Source organism: Oncorhynchus clarkii, chromosome 31 (assembly GCF_045791955.1).
Source record: "Oncorhynchus clarkii lewisi isolate Uvic-CL-2024 chromosome 31, UVic_Ocla_1.0, whole genome shotgun sequence".
Taxonomy (NCBI): Eukaryota; Metazoa; Chordata; class Actinopteri; order Salmoniformes; family Salmonidae; genus Oncorhynchus; species Oncorhynchus clarkii.
The window spans coordinates 26,304,936-26,328,568 of record NC_092177.1 but is presented as its reverse complement, the minus strand read 5'-3'; the positions used below and the strand labels follow the sequence as shown (position 1 = coordinate 26,328,568).

The following is a 23,633-nucleotide window of genomic DNA, read 5'->3' as shown; positions in this document are numbered from 1 at the left end:
TACCTGATGGTAAATCTACAGGTTATGGTCTTATGGACAATGTTTTGCTTCGCTGTGCTGCTCCCCAGATTGTAGTTCCACTGAGATACATATTTAATTAGTCACAAGAAAAGGGGACATTTGCAAATGTATGGAAGCGTGGTAAACTGTGTCCTATCCCGAAAGACAGCAAAAAAAAACATTACTCCTGCCAATAGTTAACCAATTAGTCTACTCCCTTCACTCAGTAAAATATTGGAGGGTATTGTGAGTAGACAAATATGGGAGTACATGGAAAAGAATGATCTGATTACAGCCAATCAGCATGCTTATTGTAAAAGCCATTCCACTACCACTGCATTGGTTGACGTGACTGACCAGTGGCTCAATGCTATGGATAATGGCAGGTTTGTGGGTGGACTATTTTTTAGATTGTAGTGCCTTATTTGATTAGGTGGATCATAAAATGATTTTGACAAAATGAACGCATTATGGTTTCAAGGAGGTAGCATATCTAACTGACAGGAAACAGTCCACCTATATCAATGGTTCATTTTCTTCCCCTTATGCTTTAAACTGTGGAATACCACAGGATAGCTGCCTTGGGCCACTTCTTTACTTAAATATACCAATGACCTTCCTTATGCCTCATCTGAAACTCAAGCTACTATATTTGCAGATGATACTATAATTTATACAGCAAGACAATCAGTTCAACAGGTACAGCAAGCTCAACAAGTAGATTTGGAAAATATCAGGGAGTGGATTTGCCGGAACAAACTTGTTTTAAACACCAAGAAAATCTAAGTTTTGTTGGTCTGTTCGACCAGGAAAAGGCCAACACAGCATGGGATACAATTAAGTATGGGGGGAGTACAAATTGAGGAAGTGTCAGAAAGCAAACTACTAGGAGTGCAGCTAGACAACTACTTATCATGGTCATCTCAAATAACTCATCTATGTAAAAAAAAAATATATATATATATATATATATATATACACAACTGCATGCATGATCAGAAGGATAGCTAAATATTTACCAGGAAAGATTCTTAAGCAATTAACCTAAGCATTAATTGGGAGTCAGGTGGTCTACTGTTCTGTGGTCTGGGAAAATGCATCAGCAAGTGAAATTAGGAGACTGCAGATTTCACAGAACAAAGCAGCAAGGATTATTTTAAGGTGGAGATATGGTTATTCTGTTGTAGTCATGTGCAATGCTCTTGGTTGGTCATCAATCAACAAGGTAATTGAAAAAAAAACATGCTTATTTCATAATATACACCATTTAAATCGGCCAAACTTTATTCACAACAGTATTCAGTTGGTAAGAGACAGACATTCAGTGAATACTAGGAACAGATTGACCACGTAAAAATCAATAAACAAACTGTTTTCACAATTAAGGTGAAATAACGTAACGTAAAAATAAATAAACAAACTGTTTTCACAATTAAGGTGAAATAACGTAACGTAACGTAAAAATCAATAAACAAACTGTTTTCACAATTAAGGTGAAATAAAATTAACAGGCTTTTCTTGTTTCAAGTCTGTTTTATTATGTGTTATCCAGACAGAAAAGAGAGAGGCAAAATCAAATTTAGATGTAAGGCAATAAAACAATTTAATAATTTATCTGAGCAAACCAGAAACCTTTCAATATATAAATTCAAACAATACTTTAAAACCATTTAAATATAATAGATAGGAATGTTGTGCTGGACTATACTAGATGAAGAATCAATATCTATTTTTAGACTGTTATTTATCTGGTCAATATGTTAGTATATTATGTCTGTTTGTAATAGTGTGTCATATGTGAAATTGTGCTCTTATTATAAATTGTATTTTAATGTTTAAGGACTCTTGGAAGATGAGTCCAAATGAGGACTGAGATCCTAATAAAATAAAATAAAATTATATAACAGATTTGTGTTGAGGGAGGGAGGGAAGGAGGGAGGGAGGGAGGGAGGGAGGGAGGTAGGGAGGGAGGGAGGGAGGGAGGGAGGGAGGGAGGGAGGGAGGGAGGGAGGGAGGGAGGGAGGGAGGGAGGGAGATGGATAGAGTGGGTTGTGTGTGCTCACTGTAATTTTGTAATGCAGTGTTCAGAAACTGTCTGCACGATGACTTTGCTATGTTAGAAGGGAACCTGTGTTTTGCTGGGTTTTCTCTGTTCCTAAATACACTGTGAGTGTAATAGACATCAGTAGTCTATACTATGGTTGCTTATTGCCCTCCAGTGGTGGTTGTTTAGTATCAAACCAGCGTTTACCATGTCATGGGCACACTCACATGGAATCTCTGACCCACTTGACAACACAATTCATAAGCATGCTGTTTTACTAACAAGTCCATTTTATTAAAAAAACAGGAAACAGAAAATGATCTGACAGATCCCATTAGAGTCCCATTAGACAGTGCTGTGTGCACCTTTCTATCCTTTCACACAACCCTGATGTTTAAAACCCTAAGATGTGGCTCCCTACACCAGACACTTCTGTTTCATGATGTATGAAACAGCATTGGCCAAAGATTTAAATAGAGGGTTCATAGGCCTGTGACGTTTAAAAAATATTAATAATTTTGCCTTTAATTTAACAGGGAGTCAAACTGAGACCATGGTCTCTTTCACAGATGAGCCCTGAATTGACATCAATACACTTCCATTTTTGTCAGAGTTAATAGTCGGGGTCCGGAATATAATAATTTGTATACTTCAAATTGACCAGAACTAAGCCCAAAAAGAGATTGTGTTTGAAAATAACAATAATTTCATACCTTGATTACATTGAGACACGACCACATAGCTTGTGTCTATTTGTTTAATTCATGGGTTTACTTGGGAACAGATTTCCTAAGTTCAACTTTTTTTTCGCTGTGATTTTACAGTCTTCTTTGACCCAAAAATAAAATCATTAAACTACTTTAACATTACAAAAAACTTCGGGTGGCCAAAACGGTCACTCACTGAATCTCCGGAGTTAGCCATCCCTGAGACCGAGTCTGGTATCTCGTACGTCTGTCGTTTTGCACACTCACTCTGAGTGGTGCTGTTGTCCAAGAGACCTATCTCAGCTCAGACGCATATAACTGCTGTTACAAAGTAACATACGTCAGTGACAAGACCAAGCGAGGATCATTGCGCACAACGCCATCGAAGGCATTTTAACGGAGTAAAAGCAACAATATCTTATTGAGACAAATATATCTCAAACGTTGGCATTTTTGTTGCATATGACTTTTGGATTGCATCATATTTGCCAGTTTTGGGTAACGTTATGGATATTTTTGGGAGAACGGGCGCAGGAGAGGCTTTGAAGAGCGCAGGCTGGGGTTTGAGATGGCAAGTGCGAGTCTCCATTTAGCTTGTCTGCGTACTGAGTGCGGTGAATGGACAGATTCGATATTCTATACCAGAGGAGATGAGAAAGGGCTTGTTTGTAGGAGATGTGGCGAAAGACCTTGGTTTGGACATAAAGAGACTTATTTCAGGTCGGGCGCAGTTAGTTATAGACGGTAATAACCAATATGTAGAGCTGGATCCGAACAAAGGACATTTGGTTGTGAAAGAAAAGATTGACAGGGAGAAACTGTGCGGTCAGAAATCTCCGTGTAGTTTCAGTCTAGAGATTGTCTTAGAAAATCCGCTTGAATTATTTTCGATTACTATCGAAATTCAAGACATAAACGACCATGCCCCAGCGTTTTCGAAGAAAGAACTTAATTTAGAAATCAGTGAATCTGCACCTATAGGGACCGTGTTCTTGCTAGACAGTGCCGCGGACCCTGACGTAGGTATCAACTCCCTTCACAGCTATTCTCTAAAACCAACTGATCATTTTGTTATCAAACAGCATAGTCGAGCCGACGGCAGTAAATACGCAGAGATGGTGTTGCAGTCTGGACTTGACCGTGAAAAACAGAGCGAACACTCCCTGATACTAACTGCAGTCGATGGTGGGGACCCACAGAGAACTGGAACCGTTAAGATAGATATTACTGTTCTAGACGCAAACGACAATGCACCTATATTTTATGAGGCTTTGTACAAAGCCACTGTTATAGAACACTCGCTGGGAGGCACAGCTGTAGCAAAAGTAAGTGCCATCGATGCAGATCAAGGGTATAACGGAAATGTGACGTATTCCTTCACACATATGGATGAGGGTACCCCGCCCTTGTTCAATATAGACCCCTATACCGGGGAGATAAAAGTAACTGGTGCCATAGATTACGAAACTGTTCAGAATTACGAGATACACATTCAAGCTAAAGACCCATGGGGTCTGACAAGTGTGAGTAAATTAATTATTGATATCCTAGACGTCAATGACAACACTCCGATCATAACCATGACATCGTTTTCGGGTAAAATCGCAGAAGATGCTATCCCTGGTACAGTTGTGGCATTGATAAGTGTCCAGGATGTAGACTCTGGTAAAAACGGACAGGTGCGTTTAAACATCAACGAAAATCTCCCTTTTAAGATAAAGACGTCTCTTAGAAACTACTACACATTGGTAACTGAGAAGGGCTTAGACCGGGAGAAAGTTTCTAGCTACAACATTACCCTCATTGCCACCGATGAAGGTTTACCTCCGTTATCAAGCATGAACACTGTCGTTTTAGACATCACTGATGTTAATGACAACGCACCAGCTTTTAGTAAAAATGTGTATAGCACGTACGTTATGGAAAACAATTCTCCCCGCGTTTCAGTGGTTGCTATTCAAGCGACGGATCCAGATAGGGGTCAAAACGCACTTATATCTTACTATCTAATTGACAGTGAGCTAAACGGAAACCCAGTCTCCACCTATTTCTCAATTAACTCTGAGAACGGTGTAATTCATTCTGTGCGCTCACTGGATTATGAACAGGTTAAGGAGTTCAAAATACACGTCAAAGCTCAAGACGGAGGCTCGCCACCGCTTAGCAGTAATACAACTGTTCTGATATATGTTAAAGATCAGAACGACAACGCGCCTCAGGTTCTGTACCCAGTACAGACTAGCAGCTCTCTGGTGGCTGAAATGGTGCCTCGTTCAGCAGATGTGGGATATCTTGTCACTAAAGTGGTGGCTGTTGATGTGGACTCTGGACAGAATGCCTGGCTCTCGTATAAACTGCAGAAAGCGACAGACAGGGCGCTGTTTGAAGTGGGCTTACAGAATGGAGAAATAAGAACTATACGCCAAGTCAATGATAAAGATGCTGTGAAACAAAGGCTCACTGTTGTAGTGGAGGATAACGGGCAGCCCTCTCGTTCAGCTACAGTCAATGTTAACGTGGCGGTGGCGGACAGCTTCCCTGAAGTGCTCTCGGAGTTCACTGACTTTACGCACGACAAGGAGTACAATGACAACCTGACTTTTTACTTAGTCTTGGCTTTAGCTGTAGTTTCATTTCTGTTCATCACTTGTTTATTGGTTATTATATCAGTGAAAATATACAGATGGAGACAGTCTCGCGTCCTCTATCATTCCAGTCTCCCGGTTATTCCGTATTATCCACCGCGTTACGCAGACACTTTGGGGACAGGAACTCTACAGCACGTGTACAATTACGAGGTGTGCAGGACGACTGACTCCAGAAAGAGTGACTGTAAGTTCGTCAGACCCTGTAGTCAGAACGTACTGATAATGGACCCCAGTTCTACAGGGACGATGCAGCGGATGCAGAGTGAACAGAACATCCTGGATGAACCAGACTCTCCACGAGAGGTGAGTTTATTGAAGCAAATTAATTGTTGCCATTTTATTTTTATTTTTTACTAATTGACAAATATTTTTTCCGGAGCTTCGGTGCTCGTTTTTCTCAGCATCTCTCTTTTTTTTTTTTTTTTTTGGTGTATGAAATATTGTACATTTTTTAGCAACAAAAACAATAGTTGTAGGTCAGCTAATTGATACAACGTGACGTTGTCAGGCTATTTCAGAAATACAAAATGTGTGGACAGCACATATTTCGTCAGTATAGGACCTCCGCTCACTCATACCTTGCATGCATTTCCTATTTTCAATCACTGGCTGCTGAACAAGTGTTATTTATCTGTGAAGTAGACCTGTGAAAAAATCCTTAGGCTGAACAGCATACAGCTTTTTCAAGCTTTTGGGTAGTTGGTAAAACACAATGACTAGACAGAGAATGGAAAGAGCACAAATGTATGTGGGAAATGGCATGTGGAAATATACGCACTGTATTTCCATAACACTCAAGCGATCTGTCTCTATCCACGGTCCTGGTGCTGAACCCTCAGACGTTGCTCTTCGGTGTTAGTTATAGTTATACATTTCCTTATTTCGGTCTTCCTGTGTAGTTGTCTATATACATTTGTTTTCTTCCCGAAGCACAATAAATACTTAAGTTTTCAATGCTTGTTTTTTTCTATGACATCGTACCTTGCGTTATTGAATGCAGGTTGACGTTTTGGTGCATGTGAAACGTGGATTGTGTAGTTTCTGCAGAGCGTTTGCGGTGTTTGGACTCTGAGTGCCGCTGTTGATCGGTGACGGCCTCTACACGTAAATTCTGTCTCTGGGTGGCGCAGTAGCCCATCCTATATTCGCTCTTACTGATCGACGCACACAGAACTCTTCGTATAAACGTCCTCACGGATTATTTTCATTTATTTCTCTGGGAAATATTGTTGCTTTTGTCTATTTTTGCGTGGATGTACTGATGATCGATATTATATAATCAAAATAAGGAAATATTGGGGTGATCTGATTTTATTCAGTGGAATGGGTAACTGGAGGTCGACTGACCGCAGAGGCCGGTGGCAAGTACTGTTTTTCTTTCTTTGTCTAGATTCTGTAGCTGGGCAGGCACGATATTCCATACCAGAGGAGCAGTCAGAGGGGTCGATCGTTGGAAACATTGGTAGAGATTTGGGTTTGGAGGTGAAGAGACTAGTGTCAGGTAAAGCTCGCATTATAACAAAAGGAGCACGACAGTATGTAGATCTGAACCGAGACAAAGGGCTCCTCGTTGTTAAAGAGAGAATCGACCGAGAGGAGCTCTGCGGACAGACTACGCCTTGTAGCTTCAGCTTTGAGCTTATCATAGAAAACCCCATTCAGTTATATCGAGTTACAGTAGAGGTTCGTGACATTAACGATAACACCCCGTCCTTTCCAAAGGATGAAATACATTTCAAAATCAGTGAATCTGCCGTGTCTGGGGCGCGCTTTTCTCTGGAGAGCGCCGTTGACCCTGACGTTGGTGTTAACAGTATACAGAATTATTCTCTAAAACCGACAGATAACTTCAAATTAGAGGTACACAGCCAAGCCGATGGTGGTAAATACATTGAGATGGTTTTGCAAACCCCCCTAGACAGAGAGGAACATGAGACTCTGTCTCTGATGCTTATTGCTACTGACGGAGGCGAGCCTCAGAGGACTGGAACTGTCCGCATCCATATTACCGTGCTGGATGCCAATGATAATGCGCCAGTATGTGGTCAACCCGTTTATAAAACAGACGTTAAGGAGAGCTCCCCAAAAGGGACTTTGATAACCACCGTTAGCGCAGACGATGCAGACCAAGGGGTGAATGGAGAGGTCACTTTCTCCATCGCTCATGTTGCTAAAGAGGCGAAGGAGCTGTTCGAGCTCAACGTGGAAACTGGAGAGATTAAAGTGGTCGGAAAACTTGATTTTGAAAAATCTAGAAATTATCAGTTAAATGTTCAGGCGAGCGACCACGGAGGGTTTACTGATACGTGTAAAGTTGTCATTCAAATTATTGATGAGAACGATAATGTCCCCACAATACAACTCATGTCACATACTAACTCGATTCCCGAGGACTCTCCCCCTGGTACCACTGTAGCTGTTATTAATGTTGAAGACGCAGACTCAGACGGCAACGGTGTCGTTCTTTGCTATATTAACGCATATATTCCGTTCAAAATAGAGTCATCGTTAACGGATTATTATACAATAGTCACTGATAGCACATTGGATAGAGAAACCGTGTCTGAGTACAACGTCACCATTACAGTTTCAGATGAAGGGACTCCGCCTCTCTCCAGCAATAAGAACATAACTGTTAAAGTATCAGATGTGAATGATAACCCACCCAAGTTTGATCAACCTGTATATAGTAAGTCTATTCAGGAAAACAATTCGCCAGGGTTTTCTATATTCTCAGTGAGAGCGAGTGATGCTGACTGGGGTCAAAATGCCCGCGTCTCCTACTTTCTCGATGATAAACAAGTTAACGGGGTGACTGCTTCCTCTGTTGTCTCAGTAAATTCAGAAAATGGTGCCATCCATGCTGTTAGGTCATTCGATTATGAACAAATCAAGTCGTTTCAATTCAACGTCACTGCCCGTGATGGAGGGTCTCCACCTCTCAGTTCAGTGGTCGCTGTTAGAATATTAGTCCAGGACCAGAACGACAACGCGCCTCAGGTTCTGTACCCAGTCCAGACTAGCAGCTCTCTGGTGTCTGAATTGGTGCCTCGTTCAGCAGAAGTGGGCTATCTTGTCACTAAAGTGGTGGCTGTTGATGTGGACTCTGGACAGAATGCCTGGCTCTCGTATAAACTGCAGAAAGCGACAGACAGGGCGCTGTTTGAAGTGGGCTTACAGAATGGAGAAATAAGAAATATACGCAAAGTCACTGATAAAGATGCTGTGAAACAAAGGCTCACTGTTGTAGTGGAGGACAACGGGCAGCCCTCTCGTTCAGCTACAGTCAATGTTAACGTGGCTGTGGCGGACAGCTTTCCTGAAGTGCTCTCGGAGTTCACTGCCTTTACGCACGACAAGGAGTACAATGACAACCTGACTTTTTATTTAGTCGTGGCTTTGGCTGTAGTCTCATTTCTGTTCATCACATGTTTAGTGGTTATTATATCAGTGAAAATATACAGATGGAGACAATCTCGCGTTCTCTATCATTCCAATCTCCCGGTTATTCCGTATTATCCACCGCGTTACGCAGACACTTTGGGGACAGGAACTCTACAGCACGTGTACAATTACGAGGTGTGCAGGACGACTGATTCCAGAAAGAGTGACTGTAAGTTCGTCAGACCCTGTAGTCAGAACGTACTGATAATGGACCCCAGTTCTACAGGGACGATGCAGCGGATGCAGAGTGAACAGAACATCCTGGATGAACCAGACTCTCCACTAAAGGTGAGTTTGTTGTAGCAAAGCCATTGTCTTGCAGTTTAAAAAAAAAACGTTCTTTTTTCAGCAGTTTTTTTCTGGAGAATCAAGGCTCCTTTTCTCATCATCTCTCTTCTTTTTGGTAAATCAAAGGTTATGTATATATATTTTTGTAACGAAGTCAAACATGGGTTTTGGTCAGCTCTGATTTGTGTAGTATGCCTGTTGAATTTCCAGCAAAATAATTTCAAACAGAGTATAAAAGCTAAGTGATAGAACGGTTGTAGCGTTGTCCAGCTTTTTTAGCACGACCTCAATGTGGACAGCGTCTGTTTTGTCTTGATAGCGAGCATAGGACTGTTCCGCTCACTGCAGTGTATGCATTGCCTCCTTTTAACTGTTGACTTCTGAACGAGTGTAATTGTATGTGATTTAGGTCTACTTCATGCATTAAAATGATTAGGCTAAACAGTATACAGTTCTCAAACGTTTAGGTTGTAGGTAAAACACTATTGCATTGATGATTAGTTCCTGAGAGGAAAGATCACATATTAATTGGGAAGATTACATGTACAACATACGCACTGTCGCTGTCCACTTCCCTGGTGTTGAAGCCTTAGACCGTTGTTGTTAGGTGGTGCTTATGTTTATAGTAGCCTGACAAATAATAAAATATATTCGATTAGTTTATAAAAATAAAAATTAATTATCCTATTTTGAAGCTATTGTGAATTATTTTTTTCCTAAAGCACATTGTAAATGCTGTAGTTGTCAATGCTCGGTTTTGCATTAACATCTTAGCTGTCTTGCGCTGTGCGTCATTGATTATTGGTTGACGTTTTGTGTAATACATTTGGATACTGTAGCATCGTTTCTATAGTGCGTTTGCCGTGTTCGGACTCTGAGTGCCGCTGTTGATCAATGATAGTCTCTACAGGTTATTTATCTCTCTGGGTGGCGCAGTGGCCCATCCTATATTCTCTGTTACTGATCGACGCACACTGAGACCTTTTCAAACGGACGGAGAGCTCTTGGTATTAACGTCCTCGCGGATTATTTTATTTCGTTTCCCTGGGAAATACAGTTGATTTATTTTTTAAATCATTTTTGGATGTGCTGATGATCGATATTATACAACCAAAAACAGTAAATATACGGGTAATCTGTTTTTATTCGGTGGAATGGGTGATTGGTGTACGACAGGGCGCAGAGGCGGGTGGCAAGTACTGTTTTACATTCTTTGTCTGAGCGCCCTAGATTCTGTAACTGGGCAGGCACGATATTCCATACCAGAGGAGCAGTCAGAGGGGTCGATCGTTGGAAACATTGGTAGAGATTTGGGTTTGGAGGTGAAGAGACTAGTGTCCGGTAAAGCTCGCATTATAACAAAAGGAGCGCGACAGTATGTAGATCTGAACCGAGACAAAGGGCTCCTCGTTGTTAAAGAGAGAATCGACCGAGAGGAGCTCTGCGGACAGACTACGCCTTGTAGCTTCAGCTTTGAGCTTATCATAGAAAACCCCATTCAGTTATATCGAGTTACAGTAGAGGTTCGTGACATTAACGATAACACCCCGTCCTTTCCAAAGGATGAAATACATTTGGAAATCAGCGAAAATGCCGTCTCCGGGGCGCGCTTTTCTCTGGAGAGCGCCGTTGACTCTGACGTTGGAGTTAACAGTATACAGAATTATTCTCTAAGACCGACAGATAATTTCAAATTAGAGGTACACAGCCAAGCCGATGGTGGTAAATACATTGAGATGGTTTTGCAAACCCCCCTAGACAGAGAGGAACATGAGACTCTGTCTCTGATGCTTATTGCTACTGACGGAGGCGAGCCTCAGAGGACTGGAACTGTCCGCATCCTTATTACCGTGCTGGATGCCAATGATAATGCGCCAGTATGTGGTCAACCCGTTTATAAAACAGACGTTAAGGAGAGCTCCCCAAAAGGGACTTTGATAACCACCGTTAGCGCAGACGATGCAGACCAAGGGGTGAATGGAGAGGTCACTTTCTCCATCGCTCATGTTGCTAAAGAGGCGAAGGAGCTGTTTGAGCTTAATGTGAATACAGGGGAAATCAAATTGGTAGGAAACCTGGATTTTGAAAAGACAAAAAACTATCAATTAAACGTGAAAGCGAGGGACCAAGGAGGGTTTACTGATACGTGTAAAGTTGTCATTCAAATTATTGATGAGAACGATAATGTCCCCACAATACAACTCATGTCACATTCTAACTCGATTCCCGAGGACTCTCCCCCTGGTACCACTGTAGCTGTTATTAATGTTGAAGACGCAGACTCAGACGGCAACGGTGTCGTTCTTTGCTATATTAACGCAGATATTCCGTTCAAAATAGAGTCATCGTTAACCGATTATTATACAATAGTCACTGATAGCACATTGGACAGAGAAACCGTGTCTGAGTACAACGTCACCATTACAGTTTCAGATGAAGGGACTCCGCCTCTCTCCAGCAATAAGAACATAACTGTTAAAGTATCAGATGTGAATGATAACCCACCCAAGTTTGATCAACCTGTATATAGTAAGTCTATTCAGGAAAACAATTCGCCAGGGTTTTCTATATTCTCAGTGAGAGCGAGTGATGCTGACTGGGGTCAAAATGCCCGCGTCTCCTACTTTCTCGATGATAAACAAGTTAACGGGGTGACTGCTTCCTCTGTTGTCTCAGTAAATTCAGAAAATGGCGCCATCCATGCTGTTAGGTCATTCGATTATGAACAAATCAAGTCGTTTCAATTCAACGTCACTGCCCGTGATGGAGGGTCTCCACCTCTCAGTTCAGTGGTCGCTGTTAGAATATTAGTCCAGGACCAGAACGACAACGCGCCTCAGGTTCTGTATCCAGTCCAGACTAGCAGCTCTCTGGTGGCTGAATTGGTGCCTCGTTCAGCAGAAGTGGGCTATCTTGTCACTAAAGTGGTGGCTGTTGATGTGGACTCTGGACAGAATGCCTGGCTCTCGTATAAACTGCAGAAAGCGACAGACAGGGCGCTGTTTGAAGTGGGCTTACAGAATGGAGAAATAAGAACTATACGCCAAGTCACTGATAAAGATGCTGTGAAACAAAGGCTTACTGTTGTAGTGGAGGACAACGGGCAGCCCTCTCGTTCAGCTACAGTCAATGTTAACGTGGCTGTGGCGGACAGCTTTCCTGAAGTGCTCTCGGAGTTCACTGACTTTACGCACGACAAGGAGTACAATGACAACCTGACTTTTTATTTAGTCGTGGCTTTGGCTGTAGTCTCATTTCTGTTCATCACATGTTTAGTGGTTATTATATCAGTGAAAATATACAGATGGAGACAGTCTCGCGTTCTCTATCATTCCAATCTCCCGATTATTCCGTATTATCCACCGCGTTACGCAGACACTTTGGGGACAGGAACTCTACAGCACGTGTACAATTACGAGGTGTGCAGGACGACTGATTCCAGAAAGAGTGACTGTAAGTTCGTCAGACCCTGTAGTCAGAACGTACTGATAATGGACCCCAGTTCTACAGGGACGATGCAGCGGATGCAGAGTGAACAGAACATCCTGGATGAACCAGACTCTCCACTAGAGGTGAGTTTGTTGTAGCAAAGCCATTGTCTTGCAGTTTAAAAAAAAAACGTTGATTTTTCAGCAGTTTTTTTCTGGAGAATCAAGGCTCCTTTTCTCATCATCTCTCTTCTTTTTGGTAAATCAAAGGTTATGTATATATATTTTTGTAACGAAGTCAAACATGGGTTTTGGTCAGCTCTGATTTGTGTAGTATGCCTGTTGAATTTCCAGCAAAATAATTTCAAACAGAGTATAAAAGCTAAGTGATAGAACGGTTGTAGCGTTGTCCAGCTTTTTTAGCACGACCTCAATGTGGACAGCGTCTGTTTTGTCTTGATAGCGAGCATAGGACTGTTCCGCTCACTACAGTGTATGCATTGCCTCCTTTTAACTGTTGACTTCTGAACGAGTGTAATTGTATGTGCTTTAGGCCTACTTCATGCGTTAAAATGATTAGGCTAAACAGTATACAGTTCTCAAACGTTTAGGTTGTAGGTAAAACACTATTGCACTGATGATTAGTTCCTGAGAGGAAAGATCACATATTAATTGGGAAGATTACATGTGCAACATACGCACTGTCGCTGTCCACTTCCCTGGTGTTGAAGCCTTAGACCGTTGTTGTTAGGTGGTGCTTATGTTTATAGTAGCCTGACAAATAATAAAATATATTCGATTAGTTTATAAAAATAAAAATTAATTATCCTATTTTGAAGCTATTGTGAATTATTTTTTTCCTAAAGCACATTGTAAATGCTGTAGTTGTCAATGCTCGGTTTTGCATTAACATCTTAGCTGTCTTGCGCTGTGCGTCATTGATTATTGGTTGACGTTTTGTGTAATACATTTGGATACTGTAGCATCGTTTCTATAGTGCGCTTGCCGTGTTCGGACTCTGAGTGCCGCTGTTGATCAATGATAGTCTCTACAGGTTATTTATCTCTCTGGGTGGCGCAGTGGCCCATCCTATATTCTCTGTTACTGATCGACGCACACAGAGACCTTTTCAAACGGACGGAGAGCTCTTGGTATTAACGTCCTCGCGGATTATTTTATTTCGTTTCCCTGGGAAATACAGTTGATTTATTTTTTAAATCATTTCTGGATGTGCAGATGATCGATATTATACAACCAAAAACAGTAAATATACGGGTAATCTGTTTTTATTCGGTGGAATGGGTGATTGGTGTACGACAGGGCGCAGAGGCGGGTGGCAAGTACTGTTTTACATTCTTTGTCTGAGCGCCCTAGATTCTGTAACTGGGCAGGCACGATATTCCATACCAGAGGAGCAGTCAGAGGGGTCGATCGTTGGAAACATTGGTAGAGATTTGGGATTGGAGGTGAAGAGACTAGTGTCCGGTAAAGCTCGCATTATAACAAAAGGAGCGCGACAGTATGTAGATCTGAACCGAGACAAAGGGCTCCTCGTTGTTAAAGAGAGAATCGACCGAGAGGAGCTCTGCGGACAGACTACGCCTTGTAGCTTCAGCTTTGAGCTTATCATAGAAAACCCCATTCAGTTATATCGAGTTACAGTAGAGGTTCGTGACATTAACGATAACACACCATCCTTTCCCAAGGATGAAATCAAATTGGAAATCAGTGAATCTGCCGTGTCTGGGGCACGATTTTCTATTGAGAGCGCCGTCGACCTTGACGTTGGGGTCAACGGTATACAGAATTATTCACTAAAACCGACAGATCATTTTAAATTAGAGGTACACAGCCAACCAGATGGAGTTAAATACGTCGAGATGATCCTGCAAAACCCGTTAGATAGGGAGAAACAGGAGACGCTTTCGCTGGTGCTGACTGCGACTGATGGCGGGGAGCCTGAGAGATCTGGCACTGTCCGCATCGATATTACTGTCATGGATGTGAATGACAACGCACCAGTTTGTGGCCTGCCCGTTTACAAAGCTAATGTGAATGAGAATTCCCCTGTTGGTACGTTTGTAACTACCGTTAGCGCAGACGATGCAGACCAAGGGGTGAATGGAGATGTCACTTTCTCCATCGCTCATGTTGCTAAAGAGGCGAAGGAGCTGTTCGAGCTCAACGTGGAAACTGGAGAGATTAAAGTGGTAGGAAGACTGGATTTTGAAAAGACAAAATATTATCAATTAAATGTTTTGGCAAAAGATAGTGGTAGCCTCTCTGATACCTGCAAGGTTGTTATTCAAATTACTGATGAAAATGACAACGTTCCAACAATACAGCTTATGTCATTTTCAAACTCGATTCCTGAGGACTCTCCCCCTGGAACCACTGTAGCTGTAATTAATGTCGAAGATGCAGACTCTGAAATTAACGGTGTTGTCCAGTGCTATATTAACGCAGATTTTCCGTTCAAAATAGAGTCATCGTTAACGGATTATTATACAATAGTCACTGATAGCACATTGGATAGAGAAACCGTGTCTGAGTACAACGTCACCATTACAGTTTCAGATGAAGGGACTCCGCCTCTCTCCAGCAATAAGAACATAACTGTTAAAGTATCAGATGTGAATGATAACCCACCCAAGTTTGATCAACCTGTATATAGTAAGTCTATTCAGGAAAACAATTCGCCAGGGTTTTCTATATTCTCAGTGAGAGCGAGTGATGCTGACTGGGGTCAAAATGCCCGCGTCTCCTACTTTCTCGATGATAAACAAGTTAACGGGGTGACTGCTTCCTCTGTTGTCTCAGTAAATTCAGAAAATGGCGCCATCCATGCTGTTAGGTCATTCGATTATGAACAAATCAAGTCGTTTCAATTCAACGTCACTGCCCGTGATGGAGGGTCTCCACCTCTCAGTTCAGTGGTCGCTGTTAGAATATTAGTCCAGGACCAGAACGACAACGCGCCTCAGGTTCTGTACCCAGTCCAGACTAGCAGCTCTCTGGTGGCTGAAATGGTGCCTCGTTCAGCAGATGTGGGATATCTTGTCACTAAAGTGGTGGCTGTTGATGTGGACTCTGGACAGAATGCCTGGCTCTCGTATAAACTGCAGAAAGCGACAGACAAGGCGCTGTTTGAAGTGGGCTTACAGAATGGAGAAATAAGAACTATTCGCCAAGTCAATGATAAAGATGCTGTGAAACAAAGGCTCACTGTTGTAGTGGAGGATAACGGGCAGCCCTCTCGTTCAGCTACAGTCAATGTTAACGTGGCAGTGGCAGACAGCTTCCCTGAAGTGCTCTCGGAGTTCACTGACTTTACTCACGACAAGGAGTACAATGACAACCTGACTTTTTACTTAGTCTTGGCTTTGGCTGTAGTCTCATTTCTGTTCATCACATGTTTAGTGGTTATTATATCAGTGAAAATATACAGATGGAGACAATCTCGCGTCCTCTATCATTCCAATCTCCCGGTTATTCCGTATTATCCACCGCGTTACGCAGACACTTTGGGGACAGGAACTCTACAGCACGTGTACAATTACGAGGTGTGCAGGACGACTGACTCCAGAAAGAGTGACTGTAAGTTCGTCAGACCCTGTAGTCAGAACGTACTGATAATGGACCCCAGTTCTACAGGGACGATGCAGCGGATGCAGAGTGAAAATAACATCCTGGATGAACCAGACTCTCCACTAGAGGTGAGTTTAATGAGGTTAAATTATAGCAACTTGCATTGAAATACATCTCATCAATATGTCCAAAGTTTCATAGTAAAACATCAGAGAATGTTGAAATGTCACATAACGTCCTCTGGCGGTATGGGTGAAGGGTCTTATGCTGACATTGTGCTCCTGGTGTTTTGAACCAGGTAATTAATCATGGTTCGAAGGATAATTCGTAAAGTGATGTTTGCCTTTTACATCATCTATCCCGTTGTGGTCTTTCTCCTTCAAATAACTGTTTCGTTGTTTGTAGTACTTGAAGTACATTTGGCGTTGATAACTTAGAGAATATGATTGCATGCGTTTCTCACGTCATTATATTGAGTGACCAACTATTTTCATATTGGACTCTGCGGGCCGCTGTTGGTCTTAAAATCATACTTGAACCGATGTGAACACTGCTGTACCCTCCTCAGTACCTCCCATATCCCCTCAGTGTCAGAGAGTGAGGGCTCAGCACGAATGCGCTCTTTTTTCACTATCCTTTTTTTTGTTTACACGAGCTATTACATTGATGGATTCTAGCTTAGAGTTTCAACAGTGACCAGATGTGTTTAATCGAATTTGAATATAGCTTGTGTCGTCTTATTTGACATTTTACCATGTGGAATTCGATGCTTTGGTTTGAGTCCACGGGTTCTGCCAGAAATGGACGCTCGCTTAAACGGCAAGTACAGGCCTTTATTCTTGTTTTCCTCGCCCAGATTATTCACGGGCAGATTCGTTATTCTATCCCAGAGGAGATGAGAAAGGGCTCGTTTGTTGGAAATGTTGCGGAGGATTTAGGAATGAACGCTAAACGAATGAAATCGGGTGGCGCTCGCATTGTTAGCGGCGATAGCAGCGAGTATATTAGGTTGGATGTAGACAAAGGGACACTGGTCGTAGGAGAGAGGATAGACAGGGAGCAGCTATGCGGACAGACATCGCCCTGCAGCTTGAGCTTCGAGATGATTATGATGAATCCTATGCAGCTGCTTAGCATTGTGGTGGAAATACTAGATGTTAACGACAACTCGCCCTTCTTTACTGAAAAAGAAATTCAAATAGAAATCTCAGAGTCTACTCTGCCGGGTACGAGGATATTACAGGAGAGTGCGACAGACCCAGATGTCGGTATCAATACACTGCAAGGCTACACCTTGCACCCTACTGATAATTTCAGCATTAAAATCCAGACTGGTCCCGATGGCAGCAAATATGTGGAGATGTATCTGTTTGCGCCTTTAGACCGAGAGAAAAGGGATAAACTGCTTCTCACATTGATTGCTGTAGACGGCGGGGACCCGCAGAGATCTGGAGCACTTCAAATACACATAACTGTGCTTGATGCCAATGATAATGGCCCCATTTTTATGCATCCGATTTTTAAAGCGTCTGTAACCGAAAATGCAGCCACAGGCACTGTAGTGACTACTGTCAGTGCCACTGACGCAGATGAGGGGCCATACGGTCATGTCACTTACCATTTTGCTCGTGTACCTCCCGACGTCGCAGAATTATTTTCTTTAGATGAGAATACAGGCAAAATAACAGTAACTGGCCAAATTGATTATGAAAAGAATAAGCAATATGAACTCGGTTTACAGGCTAAAGACCAAGGAGGACAAATGGACTCCACAAAAGTAATTATTGACGTTATTGATGTGAATGACAACGTCCCCTTGATTACACTAACGTCATTCTCGAATCCAATATCTGAAGATTCGATCAGTGGCACAACCGTGGCTATAATAAATGTCAAAGACATCGATTCTGGTAAAAACGGAAAGGTAGAATGTTCGATAAATACCAAGATCCCGTTTGCCATCCAGTCGTCTCTAAAGAGCTATTACACCCTTGTGACAGATGGTGTTTTGGACAGAGAGCGTAATGCCGAATATAACATTACATTCACCGCCGTAGATGAGGGTATCCAGCCCCTGTCGGCCAGTAAAACCATCACACTGAGAATCTCAGACGTTAATGACAATGCGCCCGTTTTTGAGCAGAGTTTATACTCTGCCACTGTGGTGGAAAACAACGTTCCGGCGGTGTCAGTGTTTTCTGTGAAGGCTCACGACTCAGATTGGGGTCAGAACGCACGCATGTCCTACGTGCTCATAGATTCTCAATTTAATGGGAATCCGATATCGTCCTACATCTCTGTTAATGCGGAGACAGGTTCCATCCAAGCAGTGCGCTCCTTCGATTATGAGCAAACTAAATTATTTGATATTTATATTAAAGCTCAAGATGGAGGCTCCCCGCCTCTCAGCAGCAATGCCACAGTCAAAATCAGCATCCTTGACCAGAACGACAACACGCCTCAGGTTCTGTACCCAGTCCAGACGAGCAGCTCTCTGGTGGCTGAAATGGTGCCTCGTTCTGCAGATGTGGGCTATCTTGTCACTAAAGTGGTGGCTGTTGATGTGGACTCTGGACAGAATGCCTGGCTCTCGTATAAACTGCAGAAAGCGACAGACAGGGCGCTGTTTGAAGTGGGCTTACAGAATGGAGAAATAAGAACTATACGCCAAGTCACTGATAAAGATGTTGTGAAACAAAGGCTCACTGTTGTAGTGGAGGACAACGGGCAGCCCTCTCGTTCAGCTACAGTCAATGTTAACGTAGCGGTGGCGGACAGCTTCCCCGAAGTGCTCTCGGAGTTCACTGACTTTACGCACGACAAGGACTACAATGACAACCTGACTTTTTACTTAGCCTTGGCTTTGGCTGTTGTCTCATTTCTGTTCATCACATGTTTAGTGGTTATTATATCAGTGAAAATATACAGATGGAGACAGTCTCGCGTCCTCTATCATTCCAGTCTCCCGGTTATTCCGTATTATCCACCGCGTTACGCAGACACTTTGGGGACAGGAACTCTACAGCACGTGTACAATTACGAGGTGTGCAGGACGACTGACTCCAGAAAGAGTGACTGTAAGTTCGTCAGACCCTGTAGTCAGAACGTACTGATAATGGACCCCAGTTCTACAGGGACGATGCAGCGGATGCAGAGTGAACAGAACATCCTGGATGAACCAGACTCTCCACTAGAGGTGAGTTTCTTGGAGTTTAAATAAAGTAGCTCATTTTGTTGCAGTACATCTTTACAATAAGTTTGTTTGTATAACTTTTTCTCAACTGTTTTACCCTGGTTCCTCACTCTTTTTTATCGGTATCTCAGTAGTTGGGTTTCTCTCTCTACTCTATTTTATAGCAGTAAATCAAGGAGTACGTATTGTTTTAGTAACCTATAAAAAGTTTTAGGTTCGTTTTGTATGTGTGCTGTGTTTTTAGAGATGTAGCCTATTTCGAACTGAGCGTTAGTGCCTGTGATTTATTTGTAACTCTGTAGTGTAGCAATGTTGCTTCAGCACCACCCTGTGTGGACAGCGACGCTTGTGTCTTCATAGCAGCAGAGGGCTGCTTCGCTCTCTCACACTGTGTATTATCCCTTCTTCGTACCTCTGACCAAATGTCGCTATAGATTTTAGCCTTTACGAAGCATATTACTTTCAACATGCATAGGTATTGGTTTGTAATGTTAAGCCATGGTTTGCAAGGCTGTTTCATGGAATAATTGTTATGCACGATCCAATCTGAGTTTGATGGGATAGTGGTATTCTTTAGTAGGCTATAAAATGATCATATAATTGTAGTTAGGAACGTTCATTTATTTAGATTGCAGAAAGTGAAGTGTTTAGCTAGTGGTTTGTATATGGATCAGTTTGGAAAGGAAATAATCCTGTACTGTGTTAAATTATTTCCGAAAGGTTTTTGATGTAAATATCTTGGACACTGAGGGCCGCTGTTGATCAGTGAAATTATTTCTGTGCAGTGTTGTCAGTCAGTAGAGTCCCCTCCCCTATCACTGCGCTCAAACAGAGGAGAGGGAGAGACTGCGCTTCATATGAGGCGGGGCGAGACAGAGACACCATCGCTCTGATGTTGCCGATAAATGAATGTTACATGTTACCGATAAATGAAGGGGACACGAAAATAGCCTGTATTGAAATAATACTTTGAATATTTACTCTTCAGTTTGTTGGCGGGATCTGAGAACCCATTATACGGAATATTTGTATTGGATTTCTTCGCTGTTGGCTATGGCATTGGAAGGATTCCTTCAGCCTAAATGTATAAAATGGCGTTTGGGTTGTGGACTGCGGTGGCAAGTACTTATTTTCCTCCTGTATTTCAGTCATATTGTCAGTGGCCAAATCCGCTATTCCATTCCGGAGGAGATGAAGAAAGGTTCTCTTATCGGTAACGTAGCTCAAGACCTGGGGTTAGATTTGAAAAGGCTCCGAGCAGGCGGTGCCCGTATCGTGACCGGAGAAAGCATTCAGTACACAGAGCTGAAGACAGACAAAGGGATTCTAGTCGTGAGTGAGAGAATAGACCGAGAGCAGCTTTGTGGCGATGTCACACCGTGTAGCTTCAACTTCGAAATTATTCTAGAAAATCCAATGGAGCTTCATCGCGTGACTGTGGAAATTTTGGATGTAAATGATCATGCCCCTATTTTTCCGAATAATCACATCAAATTTGAAATCAGTGAATCCGCCACTCTGGGATCTCGTTTTGTGTTGGAGAGTGCTGAGGATCATGACGTAGGAGTTAACGGTCTACAGAATTATGTTTTAACCACGAATGACAATTTTATTCTGAAACAGCATGCGAATCCTGATGGTAGAAGGTTTGCCGAAATGATTTTACAGAAACCGTTAGATAGAGAGGAGCATCCTCGTATCTCTCTAAAGCTAATCGCTGAAGACGGTGGAAATCCGCAGAGATCTGGCACAGTAAATATAGAGATCACTGTCCTAGATGTCAATGACAATGCGCCTGTGTTTAACCAGTCAGTATACATGGCTGCTGTGATGGAAAACGCACAGAAAGGCACCTTTATCACAACCTTAAATGCCAGCGATGCAGACAGTGGTTCGAATGGGTTAGTTACTTATTCATTTTCTAACTTAAAAGGGAACTTAGCAGATATATTTGAAATTGACAGGACAACTGGCAAAATATCTGTAGCTGGACAAATAGATTTTGAAAAAGACAAGAAATATGAAATTAGAGTTGAGGCTAAAGACCAAGGTGGTTTAACAGACCTCGGTAAAGTTGTCATAGAAATAGTTGACATAAATGACAACGCACCTGTTATAAACGTCATGTCTTTCTCCAGCCCTGTGTCTGAAGATTCTCCTTTGGGAACAACCATTGCGATAATCAATGTCAAAGACGTCGATTCTGAGAGGAATGGTCAGGTTACATGCTCTATAGATACGAACCTCCCATTTAAGATCAAATTATCTATGACAAATTATTACAATTTGATCACTGATTTAACTTTTGACCGGGAAACGACACCAGAATACAACATAACCATAACAGCGACAGATTCTGGTTCACCTCCACTCTCTAGCACCAGGACATTACACCTTAGAATCTCAGACGTAAATGACAATGCTCCATTGTTTCATCAGGGCTCATACTCGACTTACGTCACAGAGAATAACTCTCCTGGAATGTCCATATTTACTGTCAGCGCGCGTGACTCTGACTGGAATCAGAACGCTAGAATCTCGTATCTTTTGGAGGACACGCAGATCAGTGGAACTCCAGTCTCTACTTATATATCTATTAACTCTGAAACTGGAGTTTTACATGCGGTTCGTTCCTTTGATTATGAACAAATTAAAGAGTTAAAACTTGTGGCTAAGGCGCAAGACGGAGGCTCTCCTCCCCTGAGTAGTAATGTGAGTGTTAACATCTTCATCCAAGATCAGAACGACAACGCGCCTCAGGTTCTGTACCCAGTACAGACTAGCAGCTCTCTAGTGGCTGAAATGGTGCCTCGTTCAGCAGATGTGGGCTATCTTGTCACTAAAGTGGTGGCTGTTGATGTAGACTCTGGACAGAATGCCTGGCTCTCGTATAAACTGCAGAAAGCGACAGACAGGGCGCTGTTTGAAGTGGGCTTACAGAATGGAGAAATAAGAACTATACGCCAAGTCAATGATAAAGATGCTGTGAAACAAAGGCTCACTGTTGTAGTGGAGGACAACGGGCAGCCCTCTCGTTCAGCTACAGTCAATGTTAACGTGGCAGTGGCGGACAGCTTCCCTGAAGTGCTCTCGGAGTTCACTGACTTTACGCACGACAAGGAGTACAATGACAACCTGACTTTTTACTTAGTTTTGGCTTTGGCTGTAGTCTCATTTCTGTTCATCACATGTTTAGTGGTTATTATATCAGTGAAAATATACAGATGGAGACAGTCTCGCGTCCTCTATCATTCCAGTCTCCCGGTTATTCCGTATTATCCACCGCGTTACGCAGACACTTTGGGGACAGGAACTCTACAGCACGTGTACAATTACGAGGTGTGCAGGACGACTGACTCCAGAAAGAGCGACTGTAAGTTCGCCAGACCCTGTAGTCAGAACGTGCTGATAATGGACCCCAGTTCTACAGGGACGATGCAGCGGATGCAGAGTGAACAGAACATCCTGGATGTTCCAGACTCCCCACTAGAGGTGAGTGTGTTGGAGTTTAAACAGTATGGCTCATTGGGTTGGAATATATATTTTCAATACTTTTTTAAAGTGTCCTTTGTAACCATTTTACCTATTGTGCCTACTTAATATTTCTGCAGTTAACAGTATTCATTCAAACCAGCTGTTAACTATTGTTGTGGTTAGCTTGGGCTTTCATAGAATTCCATTGCCACTTGAGTTTTTGTTATGTGGTTTCGACGTTAGCAAACTAATAGCTACAATAGAAGCGATGATTTGTCTAGTGGTTAGTTTGGGCTTTTATAGGATACCTACCGATTTGTTTTCATAACAATAGCAGCAATGTGGGCTGTGTGGCCATTTCAGCAACACTCTCTGTGGACAGCGCCACTTCTGTCCTGATAGAATCATAGGTCTGCTCTCCCTTGTTCCAACGGCAGTGTTATGACAAAGAGTCGCTATGGAGTCCCTTGAGCAGTGTTAACTGCTTGTCAGTAACCAACCCACTTTCGTACGGAATATGTTGTTCAATAATGCTTTGGATGGCGGATCCACGGAAATGTTTTTAGGCACGTTCGAATCTATTGCTAAGAGGATAGTGTAGCATGATTTAGTGTCAAAATATTGCTATTTGCCTTACTGGTCCAAGTAGTATAGTCATTTAACGTTTCATTTATTTAGATTTCACCTAGCACCGTGTTCAACAAGCTATTTGAAATATTTTGAGAACAAATTAGTGCTGTAAATTGTTTAATATTTTCTACGTTTTTACAGATTCAAATATAATGTATGTTCATTTTCTGGACTCTGAGAGCCGCTGTT

At 42.4% G+C, this 23,633-nt stretch overlaps 4 protein-coding genes across 4 annotated transcripts; all 4 read left to right on the top strand.

Annotated features, from left to right (window-relative positions):
• The first annotated feature begins 1,094 nt into the window (after window positions 1-1,094).
• LOC139390850 (protocadherin gamma-A11-like) lies at window positions 1,095-6,471 on the top strand. Its single transcript, XM_071138245.1, has 3 exons — window positions 1,095-1,106; window positions 3,345-5,702; window positions 6,400-6,471. Exons 1-3 carry the CDS (start codon window positions 1,095-1,097, stop codon window positions 6,469-6,471), a joined length of 2,442 nt encoding a protein of 813 aa, XP_070994346.1.
• Window positions 6,472-6,722: 251 nt separating this feature from the next.
• LOC139390849 (protocadherin beta-16-like) lies at window positions 6,723-9,146 on the top strand. The gene has a single exon (XM_071138244.1). The coding sequence runs from the start codon at window positions 6,723-6,725 to the stop codon at window positions 9,144-9,146; it is 2,424 nt and encodes an 807-aa protein (XP_070994345.1).
• Window positions 9,147-10,285: 1,139 nt separating this feature from the next.
• On the top strand, window positions 10,286-12,718 carry LOC139390848 (protocadherin beta-16-like). Its single transcript, XM_071138242.1, has one exon. The coding sequence runs from the start codon at window positions 10,286-10,288 to the stop codon at window positions 12,716-12,718; it is 2,433 nt and encodes an 810-aa protein (XP_070994343.1).
• A 7,675-nt stretch (window positions 12,719-20,393) lies between these two features.
• On the top strand, window positions 20,394-23,285 carry LOC139390847 (protocadherin beta-4-like). The gene is made up of 3 exons (XM_071138241.1): window positions 20,394-20,776; window positions 22,064-22,832; window positions 23,217-23,285. Exons 1-3 carry the CDS (start codon window positions 20,394-20,396, stop codon window positions 23,283-23,285), a joined length of 1,221 nt encoding a protein of 406 aa, XP_070994342.1.
• The last annotated feature ends 348 nt before the right edge of the window (window positions 23,286-23,633 follow it).

What these genes read in the sequence shown, in the direction of transcription:
- LOC139390850 (XM_071138245.1), top strand. An exon ending in AACCAGACTCTCCACGAGAG is followed by an intron (nt 5,703 to 6,399) that starts GTGAGTTTATTG and finishes TATTGAATGCAG; the next exon opens with GTTGACGTTTTGGTGCATGT.
- LOC139390849 (XM_071138244.1), top strand. Translation starts at nt 6,723, where the DNA reads ATGGGTAACTGGAGGTCGACTGACCGCAGAGGCCGGTGGCAAGTACTG.
- LOC139390848 (XM_071138242.1), top strand. Translation starts at nt 10,286, where the DNA reads ATGGGTGATTGGTGTACGACAGGGCGCAGAGGCGGGTGGCAAGTACTG.
- LOC139390847 (XM_071138241.1), top strand. Translation starts at nt 20,394, where the DNA reads ATGGCATTGGAAGGATTCCTTCAGCCTAAATGTATAAAATGGCGTTTG. An exon ending in ATGGAGCTTCATCGCGTGAC is followed by an intron (nt 20,777 to 22,063) that starts TGTGGAAATTTT and finishes TGTGAGTGTTAA; the next exon opens with CATCTTCATCCAAGATCAGA. An exon ending in TTCCAGACTCCCCACTAGAG is followed by an intron (nt 22,833 to 23,216) that starts GTGAGTGTGTTG and finishes CTGTCCTGATAG; the next exon opens with AATCATAGGTCTGCTCTCCC.